This window comes from Centroberyx gerrardi, chromosome 3 (assembly GCF_048128805.1).
Source record: "Centroberyx gerrardi isolate f3 chromosome 3, fCenGer3.hap1.cur.20231027, whole genome shotgun sequence".
NCBI lineage: Eukaryota > Metazoa > Chordata > Actinopteri > Beryciformes > Berycidae > Centroberyx > Centroberyx gerrardi.
Genome location: NC_135999.1, coordinates 12,565,451 through 12,583,470, shown reverse-complemented (window position 1 = coordinate 12,583,470; position 18,020 = coordinate 12,565,451). Strand labels below are relative to the sequence as shown.

Genomic DNA, 18,020 nt, shown 5'->3' with positions numbered 1-18,020 from the left:
CATGAATTGAGTATAGGTCCTGTTTGTGTAGGCCTAAGGGAACAACATACCCAAGATCTAGATTTTGCCCATCAGCTACTCAGAATCCTGGTAGAATTCTTGCCACAACAGGCAGCTTACAGCATCAGTTGAAGGAGGTGGAGCTCAAAAATTGAAGATGGAAATTTTGGACAATCTTCACATACAAAATATGAGCGAGAGAAGGCAAGAATAAAATCATAAATCCACAGCCTAGTAATGAGCACTGAAAATGTGTTTTACAACACCCGAAGCAGGCTTGGTTCCAACTACTGAGACTGTTCATTGCACTGTTGCCTCCCAATTTTGAATAATTTCCAACTTAAACCATGCAAGTAAGCTTTTAAATGGAAGAAATGTGCACTGCAGTAAATATGGTAATGTACCAGTAAATACTTTTAATATTGATTTCAAACAACTTTTGAAACACAAAACAAAAGTCAGTTTAAAATGAAAGCTGTTATTGTGCAAACAAATGTAGAAACATATTTTCCTCTCTTAAACAAGTATACATCTCCTAAATTGGCAATACATTTCTATTTCAAATGAAATATAAAGTAATTTAAATGTGTCTGTATTATACAGCATTAAATCATTGACATCAGCAGTTCAATAGAGAAAAGCGTCAGTTGAATGCACCAGGGTCCACATAGGGATAGGCCAGGAAGTCTCCCAGCTTGTTGCCGTGAGCGTCGTAGTGCAGCATCTGGAAGCACTTGTCACAAAACAGACACGGGTCACTCGGAGCAAACCGGTCGTTGGTAGTCAGCCATCTGGAGAGTTGAAACAATGTGAAATGTAGGTTCACAATTTTGATTCAGGTGACAGACCAAAGCTGTCATAACGTTATGGATGTAACATTTTACACACCTGCCAATGAAGACGTGGCAGACGTAGCACCTCCTGGTGGCGACCCGGTGCTTGTGGGTGAGGAGCGGGTACAGTTTCCTGTCGAGGCAGTCGTTCTTATGGGACAGTCTGCAGTATGCAGCGAAGAGAGGGGAGAAAAGCATCAGCCATTGAAGATCACACAAATTTGTTTCACATTTATGCTACTAAAAGCTGCTTTCACGTTTGGTTACGGTTACCCTGCTTACATACAACATTTGTGCAGTATTATTAGGTGCTTGGGAGGAGCGCCCCCATAAGAGCCGGGCTGTGTGTGTGTGTTTGTGCAAAACTGCAACCACAGCGCTTCGTGGTGTTAACACGTGGAGTTTTTAAAGTTAACATAGCACACAGTTGAAGTACGATGACTTATCCATGAAACCTCAAGGATACCTTATTTAGCTCTTTATCTCATGAGCAACAGCAGTCAAATCCTGATAAACCCACTTCCAGTAATTGTCTGACAATGAGGTGCTTTGTCTAAAAGGCCTATTCTAGTATTAATACAGAGATTCATGAAACCTTCTGGTCCAGAAGCAAAGTGCTGACTAAATTACACCTTGTGGCCAACTGAACCACCATATAATCGTAATATAGTGGTACGGTTTATTTAAGTAAAGGGTATGATTAGTTTAGCATTGTGGTTAGTATTAAAAATAGAAAGGCAGGGTCATTAAGCGAGTAGGGATGGGACGATATGCTTATCTCATGACACGATTCGATACAACCACGATACGATGTAATAAATGAAAGTTCAATGACAACAAAGTATGACTGTGCAGAATTATGTCTATTTCTGAACCATAAATCTTTGCAGCAATGGCATTGGCTTGCTAGAATGTAAACAATTTAAAAATGTCATTACAAAGTGCAAATAATATAATTTGGATGGAGAGCTTGTGAAATTGTGATTACTACAGCAGAATAAAATGTAGCTAATATCGCGATTCATTTTTCTGCCCCATGATTATCACATTTTCGTATTGCAATATATTACTTTTGATGAATGGTCCCATCCCTATAAGATATATACTATGTTACAACACAATGCAGTATGAACTTAAATCCTTAGTAGGCCAGCAATCTGGGGCCGTAGCCACAAACATTCTGAGAGTCCTCTCAGAGAGTCTTATCTTAGCCTAAAATTCCTTAGCAAGGAGTCCTAGCTTAGGAGTGATTTAGGAAAGTTCTCAGAGCAACTCTGAGCAAGGAATGGACAAGAACTTTTATCTTAGTGAGGAGGTGTGGTTGACCCCGTTGCTAGGTGTGATGCTCTCTTTTGGACGCTGTCATTGGTTGATCAAGAAAAATCAACACGCCTCTTTTTGTCATCCAGAATGCACACAAGGAATCACACAAGATAAAACACAATTTACTCGATATTAACGCGTGGTTTGCTTATACTATCAAAAAAAAATAAAAAATAGAGCTGATTGGACAAAATCTATGAAAACCATACGAACGGTACTTTTTAATACTTGTACGGTCCTCACAGGTTGACGCATTATGCCTTTATTTGGGTGAATGCAATAATGTTATTATACTTTACTAATTTGATGTTAAGATTTGGTGAAAATGGCTCAAGACTCAGTAGTATTAGTATAATTTATAGACTATATTGGCAAGCCTATATGAATAGGATTTTTGAACAAGAGTATATTGCTGATGATGCGGACGTGTGTCCCATCAGTGACCAGACAATACAGAGAAAACTCGCTATATCCATAGCTGCTGTTCTGTTGGTGCACGGTGCGCACGTCCAGTGGGAATTAAACAGGTTGCATCACAACATGAGTCTGTGAAGGAGCGGTGATTGTTTGTGTGATTGTTCTATGTGGTTGCATAAACCTAAATCATCACTGCTGCACTGTTTGCCTGTTGCTAAATATCTTAACATTGTGATAACTTTCACAATAATAATAGCATTAATGCGTCTTTTCTGCGTCTTTCAGCCATTTTCTCGTCTCCTTAAGAAACTCCTAAGCTCCTAAAAGTCCTCTTCTCTACTCTTAACAGTTTTCCACCTTAGGAGCTCTCTTAAGGGCTAAGATGCTTTGTGAATAGCTTTTCTCTTTACTAGGATTTAGTCTTACTTTTAAGGGGAAATTCCTAGAAAACGTCATCACTCTAAGAGTTTTCTTAGAATTTCACCACTAGGACCAACTCTTAGTACTAGGAAGCTTTGTGGATACGGTCCCTGGTGATTTTGCAGGGGGCGGAGCTTCATGGTCTTGGGCTCAAAGTATATCCCATTTGGTTCTGTAATCACAGGGAGTTTTTGTTCCAAAACAGTGTACAGGCTGCAAAGTGAGTTTTGAAAGCCAGAAATCTCAGCACCTGTTGAAGTAATCATTGAGACGCTGGTATTGATACCTATACCTATCAAACCTACACAGATGTCACACTGCTGTTAGAGCTAGGTATTGAAACGAGACAGGGTCATAAAAAATTTGTACGAGTGACACAACGATAACCAAAAACACAGCAATAACCTGACGTCTGTGATGATGACGAGGTGTTCGCAGTCTCCCTGATGACAGTAGAGGTAGGGGAAGCCCACTTTCACTTTCAGATCTGCAAACCGCGTGTCCTCCATCTTGGCTTGCTGGTAGGAGGGGAAGTTGCGGCTCTTTGCCCATTCTATGGTGGTCCTGCACAACAGACACAGAGAAAATACATCAGCACAGTGCACATCTGCTGACACTGCTGTGTGTTGGTTTATCAGTTCAAAATGTCAGAACTACAATTCACATTAAACTGAGCTCAATCCATCTGGGTTCCAGGTTACCTGAGGTTCCTCTGTTTAGAAATGCGCAACAGATTTCTATGTAACAGACTGAATTTGGATACTTCCAATAACATAGCAGCCTTGTGATCCAAAGAACAGCTTTTTATAATCTTAATTGGACGTAAAACTTGAGGGTATGAATAACTGTGGCCATATAATTCGGTTTTGACCTTTAATGAATGAATGAATGGATTGCTAACTAATATGCATAAAGCACACCTCCCCAACATTTTGCCAATTCTATCCCCAAGACAAGCTTTTAGGGTATTTCAGTGGTAGAGATAAATGTGTGAAAATCAAAGCAGTTCAAGTGCAATGTTCTGCCCCAAATACTCCTAATCGCTGGCTCCGGTCTGCATTTAAACAGGATTATTTTAGTAAGCGTGGACCCAACTCATGAGAAGGTGGTGGGGTACAAAGACATGCTGATTTGAACTTTGAAACTGATTTGAGTCACAGGGTGTCGACAGCATCCATCCAGACTACAAAGGTCCTTGTAAACGTCATCAGAGTTACCAGATAATACAGAGAGCAGCTGTGTCAACCGTAAGCAACGCACTGAGAAATTCAAATCCACGATTAACATGAGGCTGCTGAACGCCACAAATCAATGGCAGTGTAGACTACGTGGCTTTTAGTCAAGCAAAAGAAATGAAGTTTGGTTATGTTTCACTTTCTACAAGTACATACTCCCGACTGATAAGACAGCTGGCATCACAGGCATAAAAGTGGCACTTCAATGTGTGTGTGTGTGTGTGTGTGTGTGTGTGTGTGTGTGATACTTACACAAGGAAAACAATGAATCTTGAAATTAAATACATTTCTCTTGCATATGGCCTGCCTCACAGGCCTAAATGTGCTGCATGATATTTTATGGACACACCGTTTTTTGGTGCAAGTTCATAAATTGTTGTGTTAAGTCCTGAACTGTGGCCACTGTCAAAAGCTTCTTGCCCACAAATGCAGTTGAGGTTGGAAGGCTTGCAATGTGATGTATGTCACAGGTAACCAATTTGCTAAAATTACTTTCAATTTCAAAATTACTTATAATAGTATATTAATGACAGATAGAAATCCTGGTTAAAATTTGCTATTCTTGTAGAAAATCATATCATGCTGATTCATTTTTTCTGGTGAAATGCGGTGCTTTGTACAGCCTGATGGAACAGGTCTGACACATCTGCACTAGTGTGCTAGGAAGCCCTCTACTACCCCGTTCCTCTCGCTTTGGGTCATAGTGCATAGTGACTCGTCATCAGTCATTTACATTTGATAATGATTTAAGGCTTCTTAATCATCTTCCTAATCACCCCTCTGCTCATCATTGATTAAGCAGAGGGGGAATTCACTCTGATCAGACAATTAGAGCAAAGGATTATAAACCATGAGTGTAAATGAGTATGTGAAGAGGAGATTAACTCAAATCAGTCAATCAATTAATCAATCAGGAGGTGAAACTTACATGCTGATGTCCTGACACTCTGGGAATCGCATGTCGTTATAGAAAACTCCCTCAAAGAAGAAGAAGGCTGACTTGTAATGATCCTGAAACAGAATACATGAAATTATTACCTCTAAGTCCTGGGAGTTGTTCATGTTCACACATATTGATTGGATATTGACACCATACAATATACACATTTATACTTGTATGAAATTCTTAAATTGAGCGGTACAGCCACAGGAAACTCATAGTGAATATTTTCAGTTATTGTGGATGGTTATGTGCGCTCACTTTGCTGATGAAGTCTGGAGCCATGTCAGGCGTGTTGCTGAACTCGCCACACACTTGCAAGTCGCTGACGCAGCAAATGCCGTCCCTCAGGTCTGCCAAGCTGTGGGAGCCCGTCATCATCAGAGTCATGTGGGGTCTGACATACTTAAACTGAGGGAAAAAGGACACCGTATTGTCACCGTACTGAACCACCATATTGAACTGTATAAGATGGTCCGATTTGGAGGGTTTTGAAATAGAAAGGTAAACACCAAAACGCCCACTCACTCTCTTAAATATGGAGGGATAGTAGATGTTGATGGTTAGAATGAGCTCCCCTTCAGGGACCATGTGGCCTTCGTCTTCTGCTTTTCTTCCAACGGTTAATCGCTCCTGGAAACCAAACAAAGAACCAAGGCTGACGTTAAAGATGCATTAAAGCTCATGTTGCTTTGTCTGTCAAAGGGAACAACAGTATTTACTTATGAGCAGTTGTCGGAAATGGGCTGCATGTGTAAGGGAAAAAAGATAAATGCCTTGCAGAAAGGGATAACAGTAACCATACAGAATGCAGACTGGCAGCATTTCCACCTGCAGTCCCTCAGGCGGACTCACCATCTCATCAGCGTAGAGCTCGTGTCTACCGCGCTTATTGATTTTCAGATTTTCTTTGTAATCTTGCCTCCTTTTCCTTTGTCTGTTGAAAGAGAATCACAGTGCATTGTAATGTGATTAGTTTTCATGCCGTAGCTTCATTTGAGACATGGTGTTACTGGTACAAATTGAGAAACTGTCGTACACCAGCGTTCTCAGAGTGGAGTCCGGAGGCACAACTTCTGTGTCAGGGGGCTGATCCACAGGATGACAGCGAAGTGAATCCAGACTTGAAAGAAAGAAACAAAAACAAAAGTGGTTAGTTGAGTATTTTGAAACAGAGAAAACATCTAAAAAATAAAGATTTAATAGAGTAATAGACAAAATAGACAGAATTTCTTGGTAAGCAGTGGTAACCTGTGGTTCCCACAGTGAGGTGTGAGGACCACCACGGGATCTTGAGGGAATCCAAACGGGTCCCCAGCAAAACGCAGGCTGGTTTAATATCAGTAATGTTTCAGTATCATCATAATGACAGAGATCTGATCATAGATTCTCTCTACTGTTATCTCCACACCAGACTGTAGGCCTGTAGACCAGGGATGTAGTAGAGGGTAAACCACCTAAACTGAATTTACCCACTTTTTTATTATGTTTATTATGTTACATGAAGATATTGTCTTCCAAGGAAAAAGCAGAAAGTAATGTTTTTTTCTGAAAATATAATTTCTATTGGTGGTTTGCCTTATGATGGTGACTGACTGGAGGTCAGTTCACCCATCTTTTTCTTTACCACTACATCCTTGCAGTACACAAACAAGCAGTTCTGCCCTAGATATTCTTACAACAAAAATGGTTTCCGAATGGGGGCCAGGGACCCCGATTGTTAAAACGTCTGCAAAGCCATGAACGAGCTAACTAGCTGAGGTATCAGGATCTAGAGACGTTAACGTTAACTACCTGCAGATGGCTTTCACTTCACTCATGGTCTCCGCAGTGATCCCCATTTCCTTTGCAAAGTTGCTATCAAATGTATCCTCGTCCTCTTCCTCATACGAGTAGGTGGAAGGCTTCAGTTTCTCCAGCCATGCGTTTCTGAACGACCCGATATGAAATGGTTTGGTGTTAACATCAATATATTCATAATCTGGGATGTTTGGGTTGCGATCTGTGGACGAGCTGGACGCCGCCATTTTTCCCTTCAGAACCACGTGACGTAGATTGAGCGTTATGGGAAATGTATTTTTTTAAGCGTGGTGGCGCTTGTGTGATGGGGGTCATGATGAACAGGGTAGGTGTGGACTACAAAAAAAAAACACGATAACATGTTAACGTTATTATGGAGATGGCGGCAGGGAAATACACAGAAATATAGTTGTATGAAGTCAGAATTTTCAATAAGACCCGAGTTGCCAAGATGTGATAAGGGACGGAGAGCTCCTATGTCAATAACTGATGGTAACAATGGTAACAATGATATAAAATAGGCTATTGTTTGGCATCCCATGCATAGCTAGTATTGTTGTATGTTTCTGCTTTCACTCTTTGCTTAACTTGTTGTCATGCATTTCTGTTTTTAATAGAGCCTGATATGGATTTTCTCCTCTTCATTCTGCCACAGCAGTACAAAGTAGCACTGTGCCAATTGATTCCTCAAGTAGCCTAAAACATGAGCCACCAAAAAAATACTTTTGATATGGGGTCCATTTTGTTATTTTTCTATTTATATGTCATATTTGTGACTTCTGGTCTTGCACTTGAAGGCAACATTAGTTGAAACTCCAGCTCCATAACTAGCAGCCTATTAATCTCAATCACCTTTGTCTTCCAGAAAGCCCCTATGGCATAACTATTTTGGTAGTAACAGGTAGCCTAGTTGGCTATTTCCTGATGTAATTAGCCTGTCTTCCTGAACAAGTTAATCAGGCTGAGTTACTGACCACAATCAGTAATGAAACAACTCTCAGTGATTCATATTAATTCTCTTTTTCACCAAATACCTGCCTTTGGCCCCAGGGGCTTCATGTCACATAATGTTCTCTGTTTACCTGTTTTACATTATAGAGAAGAGAACACTGACATCAGATGCCTGAGACTGATGACAGGTGTTTGGGTCATGAATACGATCCAGGTGAAACTGTAAACATTATGCTTGGCCTTCAGACAGGTTAGGTTGCAGCTATTCATGTTCAGGTTTTGATAGGCTTAATATATTAGGCTACATGTGGTATCAATATAACACATTTACTTTACTTAACAAGTTACTGTCAAAGACTTAATTATACCAACTGTGTGCATTTCTTCAGCAGCCTTATCTAAGGACACGGTGCAGGTGCGCTCATCTTTCTATGGTTTGGGGGAGCAAGTTTTAAACCCTTTGCACGAGATGCTTCCGAGTGCGCATGCGATAAACCTATTTTCCACAGTCATCTAGATTAGATAATGTAGATAGACCTCGGCCCAGTCTTGGGTAATTAGCCTATAAAAGATACATATCGTTCCCTCGTTTGGTTCATTCTTATATTAATTTTCATTATTTTGTTTGACAATTTCATTATTCTTGTAAACAAATTAATTAACACATGCCCACAATGCCATGCGCGTAGTTGTGTGCTATTTAGCTTATTCAGAAAGTTTGGCAATAAAATAAAAATGTACTTTAGGTGAATTTATCTGATTGCAGAATTTGTTTAATTAGCCTGATATTTTATTGAGTAACAGCTGTCAATTGACAAGGATATTGAGAGCTAATGGGCTACCTATCAGTATGTAGACGAGGGATGTTACAGACTTGTTCGATCAGTTGCAGGAATTTGGATTAATCAGTCAGTGCTTGGAGCGCTGCAACACCACCTCTCAGAAAAGGGGGTGTGTGGTCGAGCTGCTCAGTGTAGCCTATTAACTCCTTACGTGCGTGCGTTTTGCAAGCGGCGTGTACACGCTATGCCATGCGCACGAGTTAATCACCACATTGTTTTCTGGCCACTCCCGGACTCTTTGCTCCATAAATATCACAGGAGGCAAGTTTTACCGTTTTGTCTGCGTGCGAGCAGGGCTTGCTTCATTCTACAGCCTAGACAAAGTTTGTTCTAATATCTTTTTTAACTAGCACTTGAGCAGTAGGCTACTGAGGAAAGACATATTTTATTCGGCAGCGTATTTTCAATTTACATTTTGTTATCCAACACCGATTCCAGTATCAAACGGAGGTGAAGATAATTCACTCAAACAGGTAGGTCCGGAGCGGTTTGTTGAGTGCAACCGTAGAATAAGATACATTTTCTTACAAGTTGGTTGTCTAATGTTTTCTGTCTTTAAAACTGTAAGAAAAAATTAGGCAAGTTGTGAAAAATAAAAGTTGGTAGCATATCACCATTTTGACAAGATTGCAGATGTTTATTTGATAGGCCTCGGCTACTGTTTTTAAATTTTTTATTTTCATGATTACATTACATTTCTATAGCCTATAATTTAATATATTCTGTAGGCCTAACTAAAGACATCAAGCACAAAAAGCATTTGGGCAAGTTTGGCAAATTGACCAAACCGACTCGGTTGTAAATTTAAAGATTTAAAGATTAACGAAGAAATCGTCTTCAGTTTCAAAATGAACACTCGAATGTATTGATTTATTTTTCCAGGTGGACCTTGGCAATTCATATAGCATATTCAGGACACAAAAGCGCGCTGGAAATGTAATGTTTAACCCTTTTTAGAGGGATATGTGCATGTATCGCAGCAAAACGTTCAAATTACCTGGCAGCTACTCCAGGTTAAAAAAGGGGAAATAAATAACCTGTGATTTACTGTTGCATGTTGTGCAATTATTTTTTTCCCCCCCTATGATTCCCGAGACTGATGCAGTATATTGCATTAATTTATCTTTATCCCCCATCACCGCAGCCATGAGGAACATGAGGCCGACTTTGTGAATAGAAAATCTTTTCACAGCCTCGGTGTGGCGGAACAATACTGTATAAAAAGTATGAGCACTGTGCCTTAATGACGGGGCAGTGATAAGCAGTTTTATTTATGCATTCGCATTATCTGCAATTTACCTCCAGTAATCCTCTCTAGCCTTGGCAGCAGCAACACTGTTACTTTTCACTGTTACAGCGTTTTGTAATGTTTTGTATTAAATGTAATCCATTTCTTACTTGTACAGTCTATTTAATGTGTTAATTGTCAGCAGCATATGTTTACATAACCCCACAATTATTATAGTCTCTTGCTTTTATTGTTTGATTATTTTCTACTAATGTATTCTTCTTTTTCTATTCTAGTTATGTGCTTATATTGTACCTCCTTTAACCTGCTGAATCATTGCCACTGCACCGAGCCAATCACCCCATGGAGATCCCTAGAACCCTAACTTTACTTTGCCACTCTGTCATGCAGGTCACCTAAAATGGATTTGGAGACTGCGTTGAAGGAGTGCTCCTCTGCCCTCGGTCTGTTTCTCAACAACAGGTTCTCTGACGCATTGGCTCTCTTAAAACCCTGGTATGTCACTCACATTGACAACAGGATCTCTCTTTGACTTTGAATGACGTGGAACTTTTTTTTTAAACACTGGACAGATGTACTGCTTTGTTAACAAAGAGTTTATTGCTTTTACCTTCAGGAAGGACCAGAGTATGTACCATGCAGTGGGCTACAGCAGCATCTTGGTGATGCAGGCAGGCATGACTTTTGACCCAAGAGACATGGATGTTGCCATGGAATCATTGAGAGAATCTCTACAGACATGCCAGAGGTACGACTTAAGATTCTGTTTCAGCAACAATTTCATTACAAAGTCTCAAGTTAGGATGTCTTCCTTAAATCCACAATATAATGAGTACTACTGTTATTAAATAAGAGTTAGGATTGGCTGGTGACTATCATCATGCGGCATCGGTTAGAGTGCCAGTATGTATGAGGAGGCTCAATGAAGTCTAGTGAATGGTGATTTATTTAACACACAGATGTAGGAAAAAAACAAACAGACACACATGGGCTGATGAACACAGATGATTTGGAGTGGTAGTTATCAGTACTCATGCACAGAAAAGGTGAATTGACTGCCGCCCCATGACAAAAGGAATGAGAGGGAGAGCGCAGGGCTGCAGCAGCTTAAATGGTGCTGAACAGGTGAGCACAATCAGGTTAACGATAGGTGGCGGAGACCAAGGTGCTTCTAAGGAGTGCTAAGGAAATACTAAGTGCACTAAATAGGGTGCAAACGAGAGTGAAGTGAGGAGTGAAGGAAGTCAAACAAAAAGATTGGTGATTTCTTCAGTACAACTGTATATGGTACATTCCCGAGTTACAAATGTCCTGTATCAAAATTACAATCATATACATAGCTGAATTTAAAAAATCACCCCTTCTAAGAGAGTTGGAGACACAATCCTGCTACTGCTGAAATTGTTGTTAAAAATGGTGACAATATACTGTTCCTTAACATAGTTTTCGGAAAAAGACTGGAATTATGGAGACCATATCCAACTTGTGGTATCAGCAACCAGCAGACAACCTGACAGAAGGTGAGTGAAAACCTTACACTATCCACTGACTATACAGTCTATCTTTATCTGCCGTCACCTTACAGATTGTACATTCTGCTTGATCGCCATGTTGACACACAGTGAGCCCCAGAGGTATTGGACAGTGAATTGGACAATGGCCTCCTTGCACTCATTTAGCCAGAAATCTCTTTGCCAACAGCAAAATAGTAGACTGAGGTCTGGATCTATGACATGGGTGCAGTGTTAACACAAGTGAGTGCAACTAGTCCTGCATACGCGCTAGATTGAAAAGATGGGGCTTGCAAATGAACACAGACCATAAATTGGAACTGTGAACCTGCTGAAATATAGGCAACAAAAGCAACGCACTATACAAGTTTTTTTTTTTTTTTTTATTAATGGGCTTGTACAAGAGGTTCAAGGGTGCAAATGCTACAAAAAAGCACAATGCAAATTGGTGTGGCCTCATTAAATATCAATTTAATCAATTTTTATTTTTATAACTTCATCCATTTCAATCCTTGTTAACAGAAGAGATGCATGCAGAGCTGTGCTATGCTGAGGTTCTGCTGCAGAAGGCAGCTCTCACTTTCCTGGATGAGAGTATAATCGGTTTCATCAAAGGAGGGATGAAAATCAGAAACAGCTATCAGATTTACAAGTAAGACGCTTGGAAGCCACTTCTGCTGGGGAAATGATGTATTAAGCAGACAGTGAGCAAAATTATGACAATACTTAAGTTTATTATAAAATGTATTTCCTCTTCAACTAGGGATTGCCAAGCCATGGCAAGCATCACAAACAACATGGACAACCATAAGAGCACACACATTCATTTCAAGGGCGGTGTCAACATGGGCATTGGATCATTCAATCTGGTGAGAGCTACACCTCGCATTTTTCTGTCATATGATGTTTGAGAGCTCTAACAGGCATAATGTGGTCCTGCAGTATAATGTAATCTGGTTAAGCACTGTTGATTCACAGATCAGTGACTATAGATAGTGAACGATTAACACTATTGAGGGGTATTAAAGGACAAAATACTGTTGCTGAGGTTGTCTCATAATATAGCTAACCTAACCACCTGGGTACCTACCTTTTTTTTTGTTATTTTGTCAGATGCTGTCTCTGCTCCCATCCAGAGTCCTCAGACTGATGGAGTTTTTGGGCTTCTCTGGAGACAGGGTAGGTGCTACCAGTCTATAAGACAATAAAGAAATGAGCGCTGCCTTTGTATACAACAAAAGTACTGATAGTGTTTGATTTGACATAAGAAACGCTGAGCTGCTACTCGCTGCTCACAAAGATCCATCTGCTAATGATCTTACAGGAGATGGGTCTGTCGGAGCTGAGAGCCGGGGCAGCCAGCAACGGCCTGCGCTCCATCCTCAGCACCCTGACTCTGCTGATGTTCCACCTCTACATCACTGTGATCCTGGGTGAGAACAACATGAGGGAGGGGGTTCAAAGCCTTCATTCACTTCTTTGTAGTTTAAAGCAACTTTGTCTCTCTTGTGATTTTAGGATTTTTAATGATTAGAAAATTGTTTCTTTCTATCCGTCATTCTTTTCCTTCCTTAAGGTACTGGTGAAGGAAACCTTACTGAGGCTGAAGCTCTGCTGGAGCCCTACATGGAAAAGTTCCCTAATGTAAGCTATGCATTTTACACAATAAGATGGTTGGGCAGTTGGGGAAGCCTTTCTCTACCACTTACACAATTGAAATGCAGTTATGGAGTTTATTTAACACTTGACCTGTCTGAAGATGTGTGGTAGGCTTCATATAATAAAACAATATGTCCAGCAGTGATGTATATTGTTTGAGGTACAGCAGACCTCCATAGCTACAGGACTGCTGCAAGCAAATTAAGCAACATTCAAAAATGAGCTGAAATCCTTAGTGCACATAGATTATGTAAGTGTGACTTTGGGGTGTTGGTGTTTTGCAGCTTTTGACGGAGGCAGACCTCACACTTTCCCTAGTGTCCCTTAGTGGAATAGTATAGTGTTTTTCCTCTTGTCGTGACTCCTGCAATGTCAGATGGAATTAGAAAGCCCTCAGAACCTAGATTTGACCCTTAAGTGACCTCACCCCACCATGGGAGGGGGAAAGTGAGATAACGTTGAGATGACATTATGGATCGCGACCTGTCCTGGAGGAATACGGGTGGAGCAGAGGAGCATGTTAAAGACGGGGATAAGACTCTGAGCGCATTCCTTTTTAAAATGAACACTAAATTGCCCCATCAACATTTGGGTGGGGTGTGACCCAGGACTGGTGTGTCAAATCCCTCAGAAGTTCTTAAGTAATCACAGCCCTGGGGTCATGGTGATTGGGATCATCATAAACCCAGCTTGTAGCTTGCTCAGAATGTAAACAGCAGATGTACTCTGACAACTGGTGTTGCCTTTAGGTATTTTCTTTGTTGTTTAGACATGGTTTCAAAAGGGTGAACCCCCTGTGATGGACTGGCGACCTGTCCCGGGTGTTTCCCTTTTTTCTGCCCAATGCATGCTGGGATAGGCTCCAGCCCCCCATGACTCCGATAGGAGTAAGCGGCAATAGAAAGTGGATGGGAAGATGGATGGAAGGGTAATTTTAGAGTTGAAAAACCTGATGGAGTTAGGTATGTAAAAAAGAAGGTGGTGAGAAGGTGAGCTCAGTCAGAGTGCTTTGTAGTCATTTGTTGTTTAGACATGGTGTCAAAAGGGTGGACCTCCTGTGATGGACAGGCGACCTGTCCAGCATGTTTCCCTGACTTACGCCCAATGCATGCTGGGATTGGTTCCAGCCCCCCCATGACCCTGAATAGCAATAAGCGGGTATAGAGAATGGATGGATGAACAAAAGGGTCATTAAAAGTTGTAAAACTGATGGAGTTAGGTACACAAGAAAAAGGGGGGAGAGATCGGTCAGAGTGCATTATATTGGTTTTTTTCTTGAATACTCCTTGCCATGAATTTGTCATTAATTGGGTGCACGAATAAGATTGTTCTTGGGCTAGGCGTTTGTTTGTTTGCTTCTGCCTTGACTAGACCTAAACTCAAACTAGTAATAATTCAATTCCTCCCTGAATTGTTGGCCACAGTTCAAAACCTTACCCGCAGTGTCTAGATTAAGGGTCGGTCTAGACAGCTGTGACAGTGTGAATTATACTTGTAATGGCTCAGTATAATGTTAGTGTTAGGCTGGGTTTGACAGGTTAGGTACATGTTAACGGCCATACATATTGAATGTTGCTTTCAAAAATAATTATGCCATTGGAACCAGAGAGCAACTAGTAGTGGGTACTAACTTTCTCCAGTTTGGTGATTTGATCTAATTTGCATATTGGGTAATCTACCGCCCGCACGACACTCCTAATTTGTTTGCTTTTGCATTTGATCCACAGGGAGCCCTCATTGTTTTCTACACTGCAAGAATTGCTTTGCTCAAAGGAAACTTCACATTTGTGAGTAATATGTTGGTGAACAGCGTCTTCGTCAGCTCAACTTTGTTTAAAATACAATGTCAGAACATATATTTCTGTCAGTATTGTAAAAATCAGTATTTCTCCCCAGGCCCAGGAGAAGTTCCTGGCATGCATCGCGGCACAGCAAGAGTGGCGTCAGATTCACCACCTGTGCTACTGGGAGCTGATGTGGGCCTACTCCTTTGAGCAAGAGTGGGGGGAGGCATACCGTTATGCTGACCTGCTCTGCAAAGAGAGCAAGTGGTCCCAGGTAACTAATATAAACTCCTCTCCTTTTACCATGTAGTAAGAGTGCTTTAAGTTAGCTACCTGTTTATCTCTTATGACAAGATGTTTCCCCTCTTCTCATAGGCCATCTACGTATTCCAGAAAGCTGCCATTTTGAGCATGCTCCCTGAGGAAGAAGTGAATAAAATGGGCGAAAATGTGGAAGAGTTGTTCAGGTACGCTAGGTGGAGCACTATTATGTGGGTACATTTCTCTTGTATAACTATTGTACGATAAGTGTGAATTGTGTGGTTTGTAGGCAGGTGGATGGCCTCCGACTGAGGATTGCCGGGAAGTCTATTCCAACGGAGAAGTTTGCAGCAAAGAAGGCGCAGCGATACTCTTCCCATAACCCTGTGAAACTAGTCGTCCCTGCTTTGGTGAGGACACATGCGCACACCCACCTTTTTACAATGAATTTACAACACAATGGGTATCAAGCCAGTTGATGCTCTCAAGATTCTCCCTATTCTATTTTACATGAGAACATTCTTCCTCTCTCACAGGAAATGATGTATGTGTGGAATGGCTTCACAGTCGTTGGCAAAAGACCAGAGCTGACGCAGAACATCTTGAGCACCTTAGAGAAAGCAGAAGAGCAGCTCAGAGATGATCCGAGTGAGTTAACTGTTACAGATCGAGTGCAATGATTTCAACACTCAAAAGTTTGATGTTGGTTTCTAACACAATGAACATCATTTGTTACAGTTTTTGATGGGTAGATGGTACAAAGCTTGTAGGAGTAAGTGAGAGCCTGACCTTCCCTATGATTGTGCCATCCACTGCATGACAATATTTTTATCTGTGGGGAACAAATATCTAGTATTGGAACTTAGGCACCCAGCAACAACGGAGGTGCTGAGATTTTTGCTGAGTAGCTGGCTGGCTATTGTCTGACAGAGTATGGAACACCTGATTAAACTGTGCGGGTCAATTTGACCTGTAACATTATGGATCTCATTTTTTTTTTTTTCAACATAATACAAGGGTTAACTATGCATACTTTGTTGTTTGTTTATTGTTATGCACAAATTGCAGAAGGAGTAAACCATCTGAAAAACTTTGCATTTACATAAGGGTTAAAAAGTACATTGTACAATATCTCTATACAATTTAAGAGATAAAAACATTGATTGAATAAGAAAATATAAAACAACATTAGCAGGACCAATCAGAGCATTCATTAAAACCTGGGTGTAGGTGACATCATTTACACATCATTTATACCAGGAAGTAGATTGGAATACAAAATCTATTTGATTCTGTTGAAAGCAAGAGACCAGAGGGAGAGTTTTTCAAAGGGCATTAGTCAAACTTTCACAGTACTGACAGTTATAATAATTTGGGTTATATTAACAGGCCCTTTTATTATACCATACCAATTATACCATGAAATTTGAGAAATGCGTTTCTCATTGCACTGGACCTTAAGTTCCGTGGCAGAGACGATGTTCCGCTCTTCATGTAAATACTGAGTTTGAGTACTTCTAATCGTTAAAATGAAGGTAATGGCATTGTGTTTCTCGTGCAGACCCATCGGAGTATCACGTGGATGACCAGTGTCTTGTCCAGCTGCTGAAGGGTCTGTGTCTGAGACAGCTGGGGCGTCTTGTCCAGGCTGAGCTCTGCTTCACTCATGTCATTTCCAGGTAAGAATACAAAGACCAATGTCATGGCACTGCTCAGTTTTCATTGCAACACTTAGCACATTACTAGAGTGGGAGTCTACTGCACTGATCGGATCAAAGCACTCAACTGGCATCAGAAAATGTTACTTAAAACAATAATGAGATATTATTCTGTCATCAGTACATAGCTTTTATTACAATTTGTGATGACGATAATCATTATTACTTCTGCTACTACAACTATCACAAGTCAAGAAGTCCATTTCAAATAAAACAAAGTTTACTATTGATTCCTTTACACTATAAAACAAAAACATATAAAACATGTGCGTTTGATCAGTGTGCCAGCCTTATGTATTCGGGCAGGCTATTCCAGGGTCTACGAACTGTAGAGAGTGCAAGAGACCTATGGCAGTGACTCAATGTTATCTTTTTGCAGTGAAAACGACATCAAGTATGACAACTATCTGGCGCCATTTACCACATATGAGCTGGGCCTGCTTCACAAGCAGAAAGGTGACATCAACAAGGCCATCACCCTGATTGAAAATGCCAAGTAAGTGTTCTTTCTGGCCTTCCATGTTTCACAGCCCATTCAGAGAGTCTTGAACATACAAAACAACGGCTACCTTTGTGTTCTATTTGCAAGTATGCTGCCATACTATAGGAGGGGCTAACTTCTGACTTATTTTATAGGTTGAACTACAAAGATTACAACATGGAGTCAAGGCTACACTTCCGCATACATGCAGCACTCAACACAATGGGCACTTATTCTGCCAAAATGCACCCTTCACGTACACCAGCTTAAAAGACCACGTGCCAGGAGCCTCAACTGAAATGTGGAAGAAATGGATACAAATCCCCGCTTATCCCTGTGCACTGCCTTCATATATACATGCAAACTGGAAATGAGCTTCTTGGTGTCTCTACAGCTCCTTGACAACAAGATGCATCCAGACTCATGTCTGACGTTTCTTGCTGTAGGAGCCATTTGAATTTTGAGTATTATATGTGTTTGTATATAGCTCACTCTGACCACAAGGGTGTAGTATAGGTTCTGCTCACGTGGTGATAGGCAGCACAACAACAGGTGTTTTAAACAGGTTATCAGTATGAGCAGGTTATCAGTATGAG

General features: G+C 40.8%; 2 protein-coding genes across 2 annotated transcripts; one reads left to right on the top strand and one right to left on the bottom strand.

Annotated features, from left to right (window-relative positions):
- Positions 1–437: 437 nt before the first annotated feature.
- snapc3 (small nuclear RNA activating complex, polypeptide 3) lies at positions 438–7,196 on the bottom strand. The gene is made up of 9 exons (XM_071912450.1): positions 6,963–7,196; positions 6,208–6,291; positions 6,024–6,105; positions 5,697–5,801; positions 5,430–5,579; positions 5,157–5,239; positions 3,399–3,557; positions 889–996; positions 438–791 (listed from the first exon to the last, which is right to left on the bottom strand). Exons 1-9 carry the CDS (start codon positions 7,193–7,195, stop codon positions 644–646), a joined length of 1,152 nt encoding a protein of 383 aa, XP_071768551.1. The 5' UTR covers position 7,196; the 3' UTR covers positions 438–643.
- Positions 7,197–10,404: 3,208 nt separating this feature from the next.
- Positions 10,405–17,694, top strand: LOC139921793 (tetratricopeptide repeat protein 39B). Its single transcript, XM_071912142.2, has 16 exons — positions 10,405–10,505; positions 10,627–10,758; positions 11,454–11,530; positions 12,044–12,173; positions 12,285–12,390; positions 12,635–12,700; positions 12,846–12,954; positions 13,098–13,165; positions 14,908–14,967; positions 15,077–15,238; positions 15,340–15,431; positions 15,515–15,635; positions 15,762–15,873; positions 16,787–16,904; positions 17,323–17,439; positions 17,580–17,694. Exons 1-16 carry the CDS (start codon positions 10,411–10,413, stop codon positions 17,692–17,694), a joined length of 1,680 nt encoding a protein of 559 aa, XP_071768243.2. The 5' UTR covers positions 10,405–10,410.
- Positions 17,695–18,020: the final 326 nt, after the last annotated feature.

Coding starts and splice junctions, on each gene's coding strand:
- LOC139921793 (XM_071912142.2), top strand. CDS start 10,411: ATGGATTTGGAGACTGCGTTGAAGGAGTGCTCCTCTGCCCTCGGTCTG. Junction 12,391..12,634: donor GCATTGGATCATTCAATCTG/GTGAGAGCTACA, acceptor TTATTTTGTCAG/ATGCTGTCTCTGCTCCCATC. Junction 15,636..15,761: donor AACTAGTCGTCCCTGCTTTG/GTGAGGACACAT, acceptor CCTCTCTCACAG/GAAATGATGTATGTGTGGAA.
- snapc3 (XM_071912450.1), bottom strand. CDS start 7,195: ATGGCGGCGTCCAGCTCGTCCACAGATCGCAACCCAAACATCCCAGAT. Junction 3,558..5,156: donor GAGTGTCAGGACATCAGCAT/GTAAGTTTCACC, acceptor TCTGTTGTGCAG/GACCACCATAGAATGGGCAA. Junction 997..3,398: donor GTCATCATCACAGACGTCAG/GTTATTGCTGTG, acceptor TGCATACTGCAG/ACTGTCCCATAAGAACGACT.